Here is a 19,659-nt window from a genome sequence, read left to right as displayed (position 1 = left end):
CACACTTACATTGCTGAGGTTGAGCGGCTCTTGATATTGAGACAGCCGTCCAATGGAGGGAAGACCAAAAGACTTGTACGGATCCTAACAAACAAACGAGAAGGACGATGGACGAAGAGACAACACTGAAGCTACAGGATTCACTCACAGCAGATCTAATCCTCCTTCATAATGTTATCCAACAGTAGTCACAGTACTTCATAACTGCTGGTCACTTATCTATTGCCATCATTTTATAATGAAGCAAACAAGGACCACCTAGAGTCAGTCACTTATGACATTATAACGCATTGTTATAATGTTAACAAGCAGTTCATAACAACATAAGTGTGTTAATACATGATGATAACACCACAGTTACTACGTCTCTCACAGACCTCAGCGTAGACTCGACTCTCGATGGCCCAGCCGTTGATCGGGATGTCCTTCTGTTTGTGCTGCAGCTGGTAACCCTTGGCCACCCTGATCATCTGCTCAACCAGGTCCAGGCCAGTGATGCACTCTGTGATTGGATGCTCCACCTGGGGTCAAAGGTTAAAACACAGAAGACACAGTTTCTAGACGCACATTTGTAGCATGACGCTGTAGGAACCCTTACTGGTATTTAACTTACAGTCTTCATCAGCAGCTCAGTTCTCATGGATTCAGTTAAAGACCGTCTAGTCAAACTCCATGCACTGATGAAGACTTGAGATGTGGCTGAAAGCTCCGGAAAAGCTTGTAAATATAACTTCAGTTAGTCACTCACAGCTCTCTACACTCCTGTCATCTCTTTAACTAAAGCCACACAACGGCCCAAAAATACACATGAAAAGAATATGTTACATCTCCCTATTATGAACATTGTGAAATGTGTTTGGGCATCAGGGTTGTGGGAAATATACTGGACAACTTCACATTAAAAGTCATTGAAAACAATAAAAAGGATCATTTTGATCATCATCCACGGTTTATTCTACGTCACGGCCCTCGATCTACCCTCGTCTCCCGTCTCAGCTTCACTGCTCAGCTCTTCTAAACACACCGTCTTTATCTCACTGGACGGCGTAGAGCTCGGCAGACCGACTTCATGAACACAGCGCTCTCAGTGAAGCTCCTGCTGGGTGTGAAGTCCACAAGCCATGTGGTGGTCCCCCTGGACTCCACATGAGAAACATACAAAAGGTATGAAAAGAAATGCTGACCATGCTTCCCTCACTGCAGTCAGACCTGGTTCCCACAATACTGTGCTGCAGACTTAATGTCTCATGTGGGGCTGCCCCATAAATGAGTCCCACACTCCAGATGTTGTGGGACAGGATTGGGAAGGTGGCTCCGTTTGCCTCATGAGAGAACGCAGAATTGTGCACGCGCGCACACACACGCACGCACGCACACGCACACACACACACACACACACACACACACACACACACACACACACACACACACACACACACACACACACACACCTGTAGTCGTGTGTTCATCTCCAGGAAGAAGAAGTTCTTTTTAGAATCCACCAGGAACTCCACGGTGCCGGCAGAGGAGTACTGCACAGCCATGGCCAGCTGCACTGCCTGCTCACCCATCGCCCGCCGCATCTCTGGGTCCAGGAAAGTACTGGAGAGGAGAGGAGAGGACACGAGACACTCAGACACGAGACACTCAGACTCACCTCAGCGGTGCAAACGAGTGAAACCCAAGTAAACAGAGAGGAAGTCACCTTTATCAAACTACTAGAAGAGAATGTGTTAACCTTAAAACACACACACACACACACACACACACACACACACACACACACACACACACACACACCCCCCCAGATGTACGTACAGACATATTGCCTCCAGACACGGCTTTCACAGGCGCAGAGGTAAAGGAAACGGTAAAACTAAATGTTAAACTATAGAGTCCTCACTAACCTGGGAGCTTCTTCCACCACCTTCTGGTTCCTCCTCTGGATGGAGCATTCCCTCTCGTTCAGCCACAGAGCGTTACCGTGTCTGTCTGCCAGCACCTACAACACAAACAGCCTCTGTGGTTCACAGCAATGTATTCAGGCACTTTTGTTACAATAGCTTTTTTTTTTTAAAGAGCAAGTTTTACATTTATTGAAGCGTAATAATTAAAACTATACGTCCTGGTCACACTCAGATTGAATGTCAGACATCTGAGTGCATGCGTGTTGTTGTACCTGTATCTCAATGTGTCGGGGGTTGTCTATGAACTTCTCAATGAGCAGCCTGTCGTCTCCAAAGCTGGACGCCGCCTCCTGGGACGAGAAGCGGAAGCCTTCCCTGTTAACAGAACACGTACGTCAGTCTGTCTGCAGTAGAACGTAGACATAGAAGCACCGTCTCTGATGAGAACAGCAGCAAGAAGGACAAGTAGCCGAGGTCTCAGAATCAGGACAAAACAGTGAAGCAGCTGATGAAGATGAAGATGTAGAAATAGCACAAGGAGAGTAAACTGAAGTCGTTGAATTAGAAGCATTTCAATCAACAGTTAAATAAGCTGCAGGAGAAGTTATTGTATTTGGCTGTTGTGCTAATATTCTGAACAGGTTTTGCAGTAGTGTCTCAGGTTATTAGTCGAGTCAGTCTAGCAGAGTAACTCCCCGTCTTTCTCTTTAAGCATTATCAAGAATAAAGTTGTTCAAAAGTAAAACATGTTAGATAGTTAGGTAGAAATAGAGGTGAACAAAACCTAGTCTCCTCATCATTCCAAGCAATCCTCATTCCTTTCCCTCCTCCTCCTGCAGACGCTTTGATCATCACGGGATAGCCTAGCAACAGCACAGAGACAAAGCATCACCACACCTGTGAAGGTGCATGTTCCCCTTGATTCATCACAAACATTTGACCAGCAATAAGATGCTAAAATACATCCAACGATGCAAAATAAGACAGTGTCAGACAGCTGTAATACTTGTAATAGAATTCCAGTTGGAATCCAAAGTTTAAATCTATTTGTAAGGGACAGTTATGTATTATTATGTAATGGCAGTTTCGGTTATTTTAATGATTTCTACAACTGTTATCCCTAAAAGAGTGATTGGGAAGTGTGTGTGTGTGTGTGTGTGTGTGTGTGTGTGTGTGTGTGTGTGTGTGTGTGTGTGTGTGTGTGTGTGTGTGGATCCCGGTACAGTTTAATATAACAACTATTTTAGATTAGGCTTCTTTCTGGGTTTAGATTCGGTCGGACTCAAAGACAAGCGTTTGGAATTAATCAAATCCATGTAAATCTAAAAAGCTATGCGAGGCTCTGCACTCGCCACCTGTGTTGTACAAGTTAGCATGACACAACGTCCACGATTATGAGAAATAAACCAGGGCAAAATCATTTGGCTACAATAACAAGAGGTGTGTTTGGAGGAGAAAAGGTGGAGCTGGTGCATTGCATCAAGTGGACAGAGTAATGAAGATCACCTGCACCAACAGGACAACAAAGTCAACTAAAAGTAGTGTGGTCCAGAACCCTGCTAACAAAAGCAGTTCATTAAAGAGCCAAATGATCTGTGCTGGATGTAAATCTGTGGCCCATTACATTCATTCATGTTTTCAGAAAACTGTATAAAAGAAACAAAACCTTTCTTTTGTAACAAAGAACAAGTACATTTTGTTTACATTTTACACAGCCAGTGTGTGGAGAAGTGATGACTTACCAATGTCCTGTGAGATCTTCACAGCTTCCTCAGCAGTCTGACACAGAGAGAGGCTCATGGTTACTGAAGATGAACCAAAGCATTACTGACTACGGTCTCATCCCTGCTTTGAACTGACTCGTCACTGTTCTGAGTTAAAACTCATCTCGATGGTTTCAAACATGAAGCGCTCGTTGTGTGACATTGTGTAGCGTTGTTTTATTGGATCACTCGGGTTGTGAGAGAAGTAGAATACTGAAATCTAATATAATAATGATACTGGACAAGCATAATGGATCAGTCAGGAAACACAGTAACTGGTCTTGTTTGGGACTCTCATCTACGCCAAATCATTTACACGTGATGACTGATGACTTGTTGCATACATGCATTTCTCTCTGTGTGTGTGTGTGTGTGTGTGTGTGTGTGTGTGTGTGTGTGTGTGTGTGTGTGTGTGTGTGTGTGTGTGTGTGTGTGTGTGTGTGTGTGTCCGAACCTTGACGACTCCATCGTATCCTGGGATGGTGTTGACCTTAGCAGCCTTAGCGATCAGCTTGCTCTCAATTTTATCTCCCATTGCCTGGATGGCGTGAGTGTCCGGACCAATGAATGCCACGCCCTCTGCTGCCTAGCAACAAAACAATGACACCATGAAAGTTACCGGATCTGATGTTTGAGTGGCTCAGGAGATAGAGCGCACTGTCCACCAAGCAGAGGTTCAATCCCCAGCTCCTCCAGTCTGCGCGCCAAAGTGTCCTCGGGCAAGATATTGAAACCCGTGTGTGTGTGTGTGTGTGTGTGTGTGTGTGTGTGTGTGTAATACTCACTAGTCGCTTTGCAAACTCTTTGTTTTCAGAGAGGAACCCATAGCCAGGATGAACCTGTATAGAGAAAAAATGAACTTTAAACAAAGTTATAGCTTCTAGCTCATAACATCATGGTTGTATTCTATAAATAGAAAATGGAGAGAAGTATTTGGCACCACCAACACCAACAAGAGAACCTCTTGACACACATAATGTAGGAAGAGTCACATTAAAGGCTCACAGCTTGTGCTCCAGTCGCTCTGACGGCATCCATGATGGCGTCCATGTTCAAGTAGCTCTTACTGGTAGGGGCGGGGCCAACACACACCGCTTCATCGGCCATCTTTACATGAACCTACACACACACACACACACACACACACACACACACACACACACACACACACACACACACACACACACACACACACACACACACACACACACACACACACACACACACACACACAAAGAAGTTGAATTCAGATGTTAGCTTAGCAGTAGGAAGTGAGCTGAAGACACCCTGAGATCACAGCTACCACACTGTCCCATTGTCCGTCTATTTTAAACTGTTTTCAGTCCACAAGCCTGCAGGCTTAAAGAGGACTAGACGCTGACTCACCGCACTGGAGTCGACATCGCTGTGAACAGCTACGGTCTGGATGCCCATCTTGTGACAGGTCTTCATCACCTGATGGGAAAACAGTCAACATGAACGCTTCAATCTTCACATGTTCAACTGTAAACCAATAACAGCTTGAGTTGGATTTCATTTACAGGACAGAGTGTCAGCCATTCTCACCCTGCAGGCAATCTCTCCTCTGTTGGCAATAAGGATCTTATCAAAAGTCTGTGGAGGGAAACAGCAGACGGATTGTTCATCATTGACACAACGAGGACGTCTCTCCTCCTGTTGGTCATTCTTTATTGTGTGACTCCTGAACTAGACCTACCAACACCCACCCATTGCCATACAGCTCTTTGTACGTTTTGCTCAGTGTGAACACCTGCTTGTTGAATTCATCATTGGTTACCTCACCTTCTCATTGGGACTGTAGACGGTGGAGTATTGAGCGTTAGGCTGCAGTGCACAGCATCTGGTCCGGAATGACGCATACTGCAAAACACAGAGATACACTACGTTAGGCTACTGTGTCGTGTCATTCACCGGTGACATCACTTAGTAGATGTACGTGGTACGTGTTCAGGTTAAAACTGAGGAGTTTGGTGCATCAATTCCTTTTTTAATTTCTATGTCAAAAGTAAAGAAAATCAACCTGTACTTCAGACTGGGCAATGGCCATGAAGAGGTATTTTCTGGTTAAGCGGTCAGATCTCATTCTGTGTTGAAGACTTGACCACCATCATTAATGAAGGAGCTTCAAGTGCAGCTTACTCATCAAGGGAATGGCTACAGACCCCGGCTGCTTCCACGAGCTTTACTGGTAGAAGTTATTTATGAACTAAACTCGGCACACGGTGGCCTTGAAACTATCTTAACCGTGGGTTTACACGACCTAACAATAGAAGTGATCATTTAAAAGCATGCTCCTGCCAGTTAGAATTCAGCTGTTTCCTGTCTGCCTGTGAACCAGATGGATCTGTGAGCTCAGGGCTCACTTGCTGGTCAGGAAATCTGGCCACTTTGGCCAGATTTCCAGCAAATCTGAAGGGTTTAACTAATACGGGGTGTGTTTGAGACAACGACCGTACAGAGGAACACTGTTCAGGCATTTTTCAATGATTGATGTGAAACTGTTGCAGAGCAGATGGAACATGAGCTCAGGGACTCGTCTGGTTCTCTGGAAAAGTAAAAACATCTTTTATCTTAAAATTCTGCTGCAAAAAACTGCAACACTCCCTCAGAGACATGTCGACGCTGCAACACAACAGCTCATCACTGCACTACTTTACGTTCCTTTGATTTAATTGGTTGTAGGTCTATTCAATAGAGCGCTGCAGGAATGAGTCCTGAAAGCCCAAAATGAATTAAAGCTGCAAGCAGCATTGATCGGGCCCTCGCAACTTCACGCACGTCGAGGGTACTGGCAGGACTCTGGTTGACGCGGCCATGCATTTCTGTGACCATCATACATTGCGTGCACGAGTTAAACAGTATTTCCTGCCTCAACCAGCAGCGTAGCAAGATCATATTGCCAGGTCTTAAGCCTCAAATGTTTTGAGTGTACCTCCGATACAATCATAAATGTAAGCCTGTTAAGATCATTAAGAAAATGAATATGTGTGAATGTGTTTCAGTGTTTATAAAATAACAGACCGTCAGTTTAGTGGGATGGGGTTCAACTCCCTGCAGTGTCCTGCTGATTGTATTTGAACTTACATGAAAGTTAACAGAACAGTATTGTCATTTGCTTTTACTTTAACACTTTAATTTAACACTGTTTTCATTTTAAGCTCTTCTATAACTTTAGATTGTAGTGTGAAGCATTCATTGTAACATTTAACGTGATTTTCATGTAGAAGCCCTGGACAGATCATTTCTACTAATGCCCACTGACATGGTTTGAGAACCACTGTTGTCTAACTTTTGCTCTCCATGCATCTTAGTTTGCACATATTTAGATCAGAGAAGTCTTTTTCTCATGGTGTACCCACGAACCCTTTAAATAAATTCAGTGTTTGGGCTGCTGTAATTAAAGAATCCTGCTTACTTCTGTGGTTGCCAGTAGGTGCTGCTATGACTATGAGTTAATATTGGCATGCAAAAGTCCTAAAATCATGACGGTAATCAAGCATGTCAAGTTTGGGACAGTTTTGTCAAAGTACAGTTGAGTTACAACAGCTTGGTGGATGATGGCGAACCATGTAAAATGGCTGCTACACCAAGTCCATGTTGTTTGATGAAATCTCAAGCTTTTAGTAACTTTTAATCGCTACGGTCTTTAGATTGTTCTGACCAAATTCTAAGTTGATTGGATTAATTCCCTAGGAGGAGTTCGTAGTACAGCACATGGAAATGGAAAAAAACAGGAGAAATTCATACAAAATTCAAAATGGCTGACTTCCGGTTGGGTTTAGAGCATGAACCCCTAAGACTTTTTGTTAAGTCTACATGTGATACATCTGCTTACCAAATTTTATACAGCTAGGTGAAACGTACTGCGAGGGCTGCATCGTCAAAAAATTGTAGGGGTCGCTATCGAGCCAACTTGCCGCTCTGAAGCATTAAAATCACATCACATAACTACATTCAGGATTTTAAATGTGTTTGACAAGTTTGGTTACGTTTTGAGCATTTTTAGCCCCTCAAAAACACTTTTGTTTTTCGTGGCGAAGAATGCGTCGCCACGGCAACGGCCTTTCACGAAACAACAACCTTTGAGTAACTTTTCATCACAAAGATCTTTAGATTGTACTGACCAAATTTGAAGTTGATCTGATTAATTCCCTAGGAGGAGTTCGTTAAAGTAGAGCCCCTGGAAATGTCTAAAACGACACTAGAAATTCATACAAATTTCAAAATGGCTGACTTCCGGTTGGGTTTAGGGCATGGCCCCAAGAGACTTTTATTTAAGTCCACATGTGATACATGTGCCTACCAAATTTTGTTAATCTATGTGAAACGTACTGCGAGGGCTGCTTCGTCGAAATTTTGTAGGGGGCGCTATTGAGCCGATTTAACACTCTGATTGAATAAAATCATATTATAGAACTACATTTTGGCCTTGTGATCTGTGTGTCAAGTTTGCTTGTGTTTCGAGCTTTTTTAACCTCTCCAAATGACCATCGTTTTTCACGGCGAAGACTGCGTTACCACGGCAACGGCGTTCGACGAAATGTCAAAAGCTTAGAGAACTGGCATTATGAACTTCTTACATTTGTGTGGAACAAATTTGATGTTGATCTGATTTTCCAACTAAGAGAAACAAGCCAAAGTATAAAGACTTTAACTTACTGTTGCCAGTAGGTGGCGCTATGACAATGATTCAAAATTGGCCTGCAGATGTCTTCAGGCCTGTAGTCTAATCAAACATGTGAAATCTGGTAAAGATCTGATGATGCGGAGTCGAGTTACATCAGTTTATTCGTTCATGGCGAAGGATCGAAATTCGCAGAGCCGCCACGTCGCCATGCTTCGACAACTTCCTACAATTTTCACAATGAAGCATTATCAAGGTCTTAAGGCTTTTGTGACAAAATTTGAGAGGGATCTGATTAATCTGTGAGCAGTAGGGTGTCAAAGTACACAACCTATGACTTCCTGTTGCCACTAGGTGGCGCTATTACTATGATTCTAAATTGTCATATACATGTGTTCAGGGTCAGGATGTTATGACATATGAGAAATTTGGAGCAGATTAGGCAATGTACAGCCGAGTTACAACAACTTCCTGTTTCATGGCGAATGGTGTTTTTTTGCCGCCACGCCACGGACACATAGTTCGATAACTTTTTGATCTTTGAGTATCGTTTCACTGCCAAGGTCTCAAGAGCATACTGACCAAATCTGAAGGCAATCGGGTTTAATCTCTAGGAGGAGTTCGTTAAAGTACGGCGCCTTGAAACGGTCCAAAAACGTCATAAAATTCAAAATGGCCGACTTCCTGTTTGGTTTAGGATATACCTCCTTTTGACTTTTTTGTACGTCCCATCACGTTCCACATACCTATCAAATTTCATACAGCTAGGTGAAACCCAAAGTTGGGGCTACTCTGTAGGGGGCGCTATCGAGACAAAATGTCATGCCGCAGCTGGACACCCCAATAATACTGGAATTTTCACCACGATTGAATTTTGTGCCAAATTTCAAAAGATTCCCAGTATCCCAAGCACCTCCTTTTTGCAATGAAACTGGTACGATAATAATAATAATAATAATAATAATAATAATAATTAAAGCTGCAAGCAGCATTGATCGGGCCCTCGCAACTTCACGCACGTCGAGGGTACCGGCAGGACTCTGGTTGGAGCGGCCATGCATTTCTGTGACCGTCATACACTGCGTGCACGAGTTAGATGATTTTTCCTGTGTCGACCAGCAGCGTAGCCAGGTCTTAAGTCTCAAATGTTTTAAGTGTACCTCCAATACAATCATAGCTGTAAGCCTGTTAAGATCATTAAGAAAATGAATGTGCGTGAATGCGCTTCAATGTTTGAAACATAACAGACTGTCAGTTTACTGGGATGGGGTTCAACTCCCTGCAGTGTCCTGTTGATTGTATTTGGACTTACTTGAAAGTTAACAGAACAGCAGTGTCATTTGCTTTTACTTGAACACTTCAATTTAACACTTTTCATTTTAAGCTCTTCTGTAACTTTAGATTGTAGTGTGAAGCATTCATAGTAACATTTAACGTGATTTTCATGTAGAAGCTCTGGACAGATCATTTATACTAATGCCCACTGACATGGTTTGAGAACCACTGTTGTCTAACTTTTGCTCTCCATGCATCTTAGTTTGCACATATTTAGATCAGAGAAGTCTTTTTCTCATGGTGTGACCATGAAGCATTAAGTTCAGTGTTTGGACCGCTGTAATTATGGAATCCTGCTTATGTCCGTGGTTGCCAGTAGGTGGCGCTATGACTATGAGTCAATATTAGCGTGCAGATGTCCTAAAATCATGACAGTAATCAAGCATGTCAACTTTGGGACAGTTTTGACAAAGTACAGTTGAGTTACAACAGCTTGATGGATGATGGCGAACTATGTAAAATGGGCGCTACACCAAGTCCATGTTCGAAGAATTCTAAAGCTTTTAGTAACTTTTAATCGCAAAGGTCTTTAGATTGTTCTGACCAAATTCTAAGCTGATCTGATTAATTACCTAGGAGGAGTTTGTAGTACAGCACCTGGAAATGGGAAAAATACACGAGAAATTCATATAAAATTAAAAATGGCTGACTTCCAGTTGGGTTTAGAGCATGGACCCCTACGACTTTTTTTTAAGTCTACATGTGATACACCTGCTTACCAAATGTTATACATCTAGGTGAAACGTACTGCGAGGGCTGCATCGTCGAAATATTGTAGGGGGCGCTATCGAGCCGAGTTGCCACTCTGAAGCATTAAAATCACATCAGATAACTACATTCAGGATTTTAAATGTGTGTGACAAGTTTGATTTTGTTTTGAGTATTTTCAGCCCCTCAAAAAGACCTTTGTTTTTCATGGCGAGGAATGCGTCGCCACGGCAACGGCATTTCACAAAACAACAAGCTTTGAGTAACTTTTAAACACAAAGGTCTTTAGATTGTTCTGACCAAATTCTAAGTTGATCTGATTAATTCCCTGGGAGGAGTTCATTAAAGCAGAGCACCTGGAAATTGCAAAAACGACACTAGAAATTCAGACTAAATTCAAAATGGCTGACTTCCGGTTGGGTTTAGGGCATGGCCCCAAGAGACTTTTATTTAAGTCCACATGTGATACATGTGCCTACCAAATTTTGTTAATCTATGTGAAACGTACTGCGAGGGCTGCTTCGTCGAAATTTTGTAGGGGGCGCTATTGAGCCGATTTAACACTGATTGAATAAAATCATATTATAGAACTACATTTTGGCCTTGTGATCTGTGTGTCAAGTTTGCTTGTGTTTCGAGCTTTTTTAACCTCTCCAAATGACCATCGTTTTTCACGGCGAAGACTGCGTTACCACGGCAACGGCGTTTGACGAAACATCAAAAGCTTAGAGAACTGGCATTATGAACTTCTTACATTTGTGTGGAACAAATTTGATGTTGATCTGATTTTCCAACTAAGAGAAACAAGCCAAAGTATAAAGACTTTAACTTACTGTTGCCAGTAGGTGGCGCTATGACTATGATTAAAAATTGGCTTGCAGATGTCTTCAGGCCTGGAGTTTAATCAAACATGTGAAATCTGGTAAAGATCTGATGATGCGGAGTCGAGTTACATCAGTTTATTCGTTCATGGCGAAGGATCGAAATTCGCAGAGCCGCCACGTCGCCACGCTTCGACAACTTCCTACAATTTTCACAATGAAGCATTATCAAGGTCTTAAGGCTTTTGTGACAAAATTTGAGAGGGATCCGATTAATCTGTGAGCAGTAGGGTGTCAAAGTACACAACCTATGACTTCCTGTTGCCACTAGGTGGCGCTATTACTATGATTCTAAATTGTCATATACATGTGTTCAGGGTCAGGATGTTATGACATATGAGAAATTTGGAGCAGATTAGGCAATGTACAGCCGAGTTACAACAACTTCCTGTTTCATGGCGAATGGTGTTTTTTTGCCGCCACGCCACGGACACATAGTTCGATAACTTTTTGATCTTTGAGTATCGTTTCACTGCCAAGGTCTCAAGAGCATACTGACCAAATCTGAAGGCAATCGGGTTTAATCTCTAGGAGGAGTTCGTTAAAGTACGGCGCCTTGAAACGGTCCAAAAACGTCATAAAATTCAAAATGGCCGACTTCCTGTTTGGTTTAGGATATACCTCCTTTTGACTTTTTTGTACGTCCCATCACGTTCCACATACCTACCAAATTTCATACAGCTAGGTGAAACCCAAAGTTAGGGCTACTCTGTAGGGGGCGCTATCGAGCCAAAATGTCATGCCGCAGCTGGACACCCCAATAATACTGGAATTTTCACCACGATTGAATTTTGTGCCAAATTTCAAAAGATTCCCAGTATCCCAAGCACCTCATTTTTGCGATGAAACTGGTACGATAATAATAATAATAATAATAATAATAATAATAAAAAACATTAGAATAACAATAGGTCCTCCGCTCCGACTACGTCGGTGCTCGGGCCCTAATTAGAAATGGCTGACTTCCGGTTGGGTTTAGAGCATGAACCCCTAAGACTTTTTGTTAAGTCTACATGTGATACATCTGCTTACCAAATTCTATACAGCTAGGTGAAACGTACTGCGAGGGCTGCATCGTCAAAAAATTGTAGGGGGCGCTATCGAGCCAACTTGCCGCTCTGAAGCATTAAAATCACATCAGATAACTACATTCAGGATTTTAAATGTGTTTGACAAGTTTGGTTACGTTTTGAGCATTTTTAGCCCCTCAAAAACACTTTTGTTTTTCGTGGCGAAGAATGCGTCGCCACGGCAACGGCCTTTCACGAAACAACAACCTTTGAGTAACTTTTCATCACAAAGATCTTTAGATTGTACTGACCAAATTTGAAGTTGATTTGATTAATTCCCTAGGAGGAGTTCGTTAAAGTAGAGCGCCTGGAAATGTCTAAAACGACACTAGAAATTCATACAAAATTCAAAATGGCTGACTTCCGGTTGGGTTTAGGGCATGGCCCCAAGAGACTTTTATTTAAGTCCACATGTGATACATATTCCTACCAAATTTCATACATCTAGGTCTAACGTACTGCGAGGGCTGCTTTGTCGAAATATTGTAGGGGGCGCTATTGAGCCGACTCTCCACTTTAGAGCAATAGAACCATAACATGTAACTAAACTTTTGGCTTCAAATCTGTGTGCCAAGTTTGCTTGTTTCAAGCATTTTTAGCCCCTCAAAAGCATCTTCGTTTTTCACGGCGAAGACTGCGTCGCCACGGCAACGGTGTTTGACGAAACATCAAAAGCTTCATGAATTGGCATTATGAACTTCTTATATTTGTGTGGAACTAATTTGATGTTCATCAGATTTATCTACTAAGAGAAACATGCCAAAGTATGGAGACTTTTACTTCCTGTTACCAGTAGGTGGCGCTATGACTATTATACAAAATTGTTCTGTAGATGAGACAGACTCATCAAACATGGGAAATCTGGTAAAGGTCTGATGATGCGGAGTCGAGTTACATCAGTTTATTTGTTCACGGCGAAGGATCAAAATTCGCAGAGCCGCCACGTCGCCATGCTTCGACAACTTCCTACAATTTTCACAATGAAGCATTATCAAGGTCTTAAGGCTTTTGTGACAAAATTTGAGAGGGATCCGATTAATCTGTGAGCAGTAGGGTGTCAAAGTACACAACCTATGACTTCCTGTTGCCACTAGGTGGCGCTATTACTATGATTCTAAATTGTCATATACATGTGTTCAGGGTCAGGATGTTATGACATATGAGAAATTTGGACCAGATTAGGCAATGTACAGCCGAGTTACAACAACTTCCTGTTTCATGGCGAATGGTGTTTTTTTGCCGCCACGCCACGGACACATAGTTCGATAACTTTTTGATCTTTGAGTATCGTTTCACTGCCAAGGTCTCAAGAGCATACTGACCAAATCTGAAGGCAATCGGGTTTAATCTCTAGGAGGAGTTCATTAAAGTACGGCGCCTTGAAACGGTCCAAAAACGTCATAAAATTCAAAATGGCCGACTTCCTGTTTGGTTTAGGATATACCTCCTTTTGACTTTTTTGTGCGTCCCATCACGTTCCACATACCTACCAAATTTCATACAGCTAGGTGAAACCCAAAGTTGGGGCTACTCTGTAGGGGGCGCTATCGAGCCAAAATGTCATGCCGCAGCTGGACACCCCAATAATACTGGAATTTTCACCACGATTGAATTTTGTGCCAAATTTCAAAAGATTCCCAGTATCCCAAGCACCTCCTTTTTGCAATGAAACTGGTATGATAATAATAATAATAATAATAATAATAATAATAATAATAATAATAATAATAATAAAAAACATTAGAATAACAATAGGTCCTCCGCTCCGACTACGTCGGTGCTCGGGCCCTAATTAGCCTCCTTGTTAACTTCTGGTTTCCCTCATCAACCTCAGTTGGAGTGACAGAGAAAGAAATGAGATTGTTTGAATGAGGGAGACCTTCTGATGCACAAGCCTCGAGGAAATGGCCAGCTCACATCAGGACAGGAGCGGAGTGGTTTGCACAGAACAATATGTACCTGTCTGGAGCGCGCGCGTCTGCGTGAGATAAGGTCAAAGTCACACCGGATTCAACGTCATTCTCTTTGAGACTACAGCGACGCCACAACACTGTTACTTCAAGTTCAGCTTTAAACAGCCAACGTGTCAGCGCGGCTGTGTTTCTTTGTACCTCGTCTAAAGAAGCTCTACGTCTGTTATCGTTATGCGCCCATAACATATATATAACATAACATGTAGATATTATATCCATCAAGGACTGTCTGACTTTAGCAGGTCACGGACTGTGCCGACATTTGTCATGTCCGTCGCGTGCTGGTAGTAAACACACGGCTGTCAGGATGTTCTAGGAGCTCGCGCTCTGCACGGTCACTCTGAACAGCTCACCTTTACGGCTAACAGCAGTCTGTTCAGCGACGGAGGGAGCCTGTGCGCCGCCATGTTGCCTACTGTGACCAACGACTACACACGCCGACGTGATGACGTACTGTAAAGAGACCTGAGTGGTGGAGAGAGAGGCGTCAACGGTCAACCGTTTTTTCCTCTCAACTTTATTGAAAAGCTTAATTTGACATCCCTGCAAAATAATAATTTAATTTTTTAATTTTTTATGGTGAGATTTTCTGTCAAGAAACAAGATTCCTTGAATTTAATGTGGGCAATTTTTGGAAGAATAAGTTAACTCAAAATGTGAAGCCTACTGCTTTGTATTATAATAGTGGCATTTTAGGGACTAAAGTCCTGTTTAATGGAAACAAATATTATAAAGGATAGATTCAGATGTTTTAATATTATTTAAGGAGTCAAGGATCATGTATTGCCATTATGCAACATAAGGATGTGCAAAAAAATTCAGTAAAACAACAAACCCATGACAAACAAATAAACAGTGGTGCATTCCTGTAGTGCATTTTATAGGAACGTAAAAAGCAGCAACAAAAACAATTTTCTGGGCAGATAATATGGCCAACATTAAATACTAAACATGAGGAAAAAACTAAAGAAACATTGTCCATCATCTTTGACTGTGTCCTGCTTGATCCGGGATGAACGATGGATCCAGGTCTCTGTGAAGATGTGGGCTCAACGGTCACGATCTCCTGCTGCTTTCATCCATTTTATTCATCAGACAGCCAGGAGCATGCTGGGTAGTGGAGCAGCCTCAGGTCCTAGCTGGGATAGCTTAACTTCCACCTGAGCTCTCCTCTCTCTCTCCTCCCTCTCTCCTCCCTCTCCTCTCTCTCCTCCCTCTCCTCCCTCTCCTCTCTCTCCTCCCTCTCTCCTCTCTCCCCCCTCTCCTCCCTCTCCTCTCTCTCCTCCCTCTCTCCTCTCTCCCCCCTCTCCTCCCTCTCCTCTCTCTCCTCCCTCTCTCCTCTCTCCTCCCTCTCCTCTCTCTCCTCCCTCTCTCCTCCCTCTCATCCCTCTCCTCTCTCTCCTCCCTCTCTCCTCCCTCTCCTCTCTCTCCTCCCTCTCTCCTCTCTCCTCCCTCTCCTCTCTCTCCTCCCTCTCTCCTCTCTCCCCCCTCTCCTCCCTCTCCTCTCTCCTCACTCTCTCCTCTCTCCTCCCTCTCCTCTCTCTCCTCTCTCTCATCCCTCTCCTCCCTCTCATCCCTCTCCTCCCTCTCTCCTCTCTCCTCCCTCTCCTCTCTCTCCTCCCTCTCTCCTCTCTCCCCCCTCTCCTCCCTCTCCTCTCTCTCCTCCCTCTCTCCTCTCTCCCCCCTCTCCTCCCTCTCCTCTCTCTCCTCCCTCTCTCCTCTCTCCTCCCTCTCCTCTCTCTCCTCCCTCTCTCCTCCCTCTCATCCCTCTCCTCTCTCTCCTCCCTCTCCTCTCTCCTCCCTCTCTCCTCTCTCCTCCCTCTCCTCTCTCTCCTCCCTCTCTCCTCCCTCTCCTCTCTCTCCTCCCTCTCTCCTCTCTCCCCCCTCTCCTCCCTCTCCTCTCTCCTCACTCTCTCCTCTCTCCTCCCTCTCCTCTCTCTCCTCTCTCTCATCCCTCTCCTCCCTCTCATCCCTCTCCTCCCTCTCTCCTTTCTCCTCCCTCTCCTCTCTCTCCTCCCTCTCTCCTCTCTCCCCCCTCTCCTCCCTCTCCTCTCTCTCCTCCCTCTCTCCTCTCTCCCCTCTCTCCTCCCTCTCCTCTCTCCTCACTCTCTCCTCTCTCCTCCCTCTCCTCTCTCTCCTCTCTCTCCTCTCTCTCATCCCTCTCCTCCCTCTCCTCCCTCTCCTCCCTCTCCTCTCTCTCCTCTCTCTCATCCCTCTCCTCCCTCTCCTCCCTCTCCGCCCTCTCCTCTCTCTCCTCGATTTGAATGGTAATGATGGCAGTGGTAGTTTGGATGTTATACTATGGACTTAAATAAATGGACTTTCATTTTTAAAGCACCTTTCTTGTCTTCCGACCACTCAAAGGGCTTTACATGACTTGTCATCATTCACCCATTCACATTCATTCATACAGTGATGACAGAGGCTACCATGCCCTGTGCCACTCCTCTACTTCATATTCACAGCCATGGAAGACGCTCCGCTCTTCCTCTGTATATTGGTGACTGTTGTGGCTCTGTCACATTGTACCATGTATGTTGTACTCCGTCTCTCCTGTTGCACTCATGTAGTTTCTCTTTGCATTACATCAAACACAAGGTCATGTTGTAATGAATTGTTTCCTCCATATTTGATTAAACTGATTTGTTGTCAGTTGAAACATATGAACCTGGAAATGAGCACAATAATTCTCCTTTAACGTTGTAAATTTACAATTTTACTTCTTCTCCTTCAGACTAAACTGACCATGGTAGAAAATCAAATACTCCTAATAGATGCATGTGGGGACACTCTGCTCTCTTGTATTGCTCCATCAGTGTCTCTACACAGTTAAAACTGTATTACTGTCTCTTGAGTCCCGAAAAAGTAAAAAATATTCAGTAATGAAATAAAGAACAAAGCTAAGACTGAAAGAAAGTCTGCAAACATAACTTTGCGTTGCAGAAACATGCTACTGTTTGTTTTCCTCTGCTGTTAATCATCTCAGGACCATGCAGATTCATCTTGTGACCATTGTGAGGGTCCTGACCCTCAGGTTAGGACTACTGACTACTACGAGGCCACACTAAATATACTACTCTTAATACTCTCTTAAATGCTGCATTCTACCGACATCACAGTCAGAAAATCACACGTCACACAAAAGTGTACGCTCACACAATCCCACCTGAACATGGGAGTCAGCTCCACGTCAGTAGTCCTGGTCACTTGATGGCAGCTTTTACTCTCTTCATTATTCAGGATGTGAGGGTTTCACCAACCTGTCGCCGTGGGGACAGCTTTTAATGCAGGCGGGCTTCAGCTGCTAGCAATAGGCTGCCAGGATAACATCACTGAAACCTTTTAAAACGTTTCTAATCATGTGGTCTGTCAGATCCCGTTCAGCCCGTTTCTGTAGCCTTATGCTGTTGTTGAAAGAATATGGTTAAAATAAACTAATTTAGCAGTGAATACTTCACCGTCCACTTATTTTAAAGTGGCTGCTGTATTTGCTTCTATATGCACATTTTTGTAACATGTACATTTGTAAGAAAGAAATGGACAAATGGTATATTTTTCTAACCAAACCAAACAAAACTAGTTAGTAAAATGCAGCTTACTGAGCTGGAGGTTAATGAATGAATGAATTAAGAAGCTGTGTGTACTGTGGATGTCTCCCGCTACGTGTGCTTAACAAAATACTAATAATAACTTCTTCAGATTTAAATGGTTTATTTAACAAATTACATTTTCATGTGCATGAGAAGAACAATTCAATGAGAAATAATTCACTCTAGATTTGACTTGTATTGCTCTGTGAGGACTGCATGTGTCTCATGCTGTAAACCGGTGGACCGTTAATCCTCCAACCAGTAATGTGGGCTACAAAGTACATAAGTACATGAAATACAGTGACTTGTTAACGCATGAACCACTCACTCACTGTTTGTTTGTGAACTCGTTTAACCCTCTCATCACTGAGACACGGCCTGACTTGTGTCTCGTGTCTTTTCTTGTTTAAACAGACGAACGCGTCATCAGGTTCGGTGTTAAACAACCTCACACACTGTGTCTCACACTGTGTCACACACTGTGTCTCACACTGTGTCACACACTGTGTCACACACTGTGTCTCACACTGTCACACACTGTCACACACTGTGTCTCACACTGTGTCACACTGTGTCTCACACTGTGTCTCACACTGTGTCACACACTGTGTCACACACTGTGTCTCACACTGTCACACACTGTCACACACTGTCACACACTGTCACACACTGTGTCTCACACTGTGTCTCACACTGTCTCACACTGTGTCACACACTGTGTCTCACACTGTGTCACACACTGTCACACACTGTGTCTCACACTGTGTCACACTGTGTCACACACTGTGTCTCACACTGTGTCTCACACTGTGTCACACTGTGTCACACACTGTGTCTCACACTGTGTCTCACACTGTCTCACACTGTGTCTCACACTGTGTCTCACACTGTCTCACACTGTGTCTCACACTGTCTCACACTGTCTCTCACACTGTGTCACACACTGTGTCTCACACTGTCTCACACTGTGTCACACACTGTGTCACACTGTGTCACACACTGTGTCACACACTGTGTCTCACACTGTCTCACACTGTGTCACACACTGTGTCTCACACTGTCTCACACTGTGTCTCACACTGTGTCACACACACACTGTGTCACACACTGTGCAGGGAATGCAGATTGAAGACGCCTCCTAATTAGAAAATGTTTTATGTTCTATGCAAACTTGAAATCAGCCCATTGATCCGATTCATCCCATTGAATCATTTAACCTACAGCATCAGGCTACGGATGCATTCAGCTTGAATTGTGTGAAGGAAGTATCTGTGTAAGCCCAGCTGTTACCGCCCACAGTGCAGTAAAGGTTCAGACATGTTGTAGGCAACTTACTCTGATGCTCTTTTTTCCAGACATCAAACAGTGGTATGGTTAGAAAGTGGGCTTTGATGGCGTATCTTGTCAAACCGGTGCTTCAGCGGTTAGTTGAGGTTTGAACCTGTGCGTTGAGTCTGTGTGTTCCTGGTGTCGGTACGGTTTAACCACGCTGCTTCCTCCCACAGCCATGCCGCTTATCAAATAGTGACTCTAGACTGCCCAGAACGCCAGCCACCACAGACAATGGTTGGGTAATATTTCCAAGGTCAAGAATGAGCTTTCATGCTCTGCTGGCGCCCAGGCGTATGAATTTGAGCTGTTCTGTGGTCAGATTCTGCATCAAGCCTCTTAGCTTCACGCCTAACTCATGACTTAAGACGTGTTCTTTAAATAACCGCGACAGACAGAGGCTGTAGGAACGTCTTTCACCTTTTTTCAGAGTCATTTACAAAAAATCCATGAGTAAA

At 43.7% G+C, this 19,659-nt stretch overlaps 1 protein-coding gene across 1 annotated transcript; it reads right to left on the bottom strand.

Moving 5' to 3' along the window:
* Window positions 1-6: 6 nt before the first annotated feature.
* On the bottom strand, window positions 7-14,725 carry pcca (propionyl-CoA carboxylase subunit alpha; the record flags this gene model as incomplete). The annotated part of the gene is made up of 14 exons (XM_068718897.1): window positions 14,636-14,725; window positions 5,474-5,551; window positions 5,237-5,284; window positions 5,057-5,125; window positions 4,676-4,789; window positions 4,456-4,509; window positions 4,125-4,256; window positions 3,650-3,686; window positions 2,692-2,770; window positions 2,180-2,282; window positions 1,908-2,002; window positions 1,452-1,602; window positions 378-521; window positions 7-84 (listed from the first exon to the last, which is right to left on the bottom strand). Coding segments are annotated over exons 1-14 (1,236 nt in total), but the record flags the coding sequence as incomplete, so codon positions are not given.
* Between the last annotated feature and the right edge of the window lie 4,934 nt (window positions 14,726-19,659).

Source organism: Cebidichthys violaceus, unplaced genomic scaffold (genome assembly GCF_023349555.1).
Source record: "Cebidichthys violaceus isolate CVI_PGR_0920_01 unplaced genomic scaffold, fCebVio1.0.p SCAF_10, whole genome shotgun sequence".
Lineage (NCBI taxonomy): Eukaryota > Metazoa > Chordata > Actinopteri > Perciformes > Stichaeidae > Cebidichthys > Cebidichthys violaceus.
Note: the sequence above shows the minus strand (reverse complement) of the source record. Positions and strands in the feature narration are given on the sequence as shown.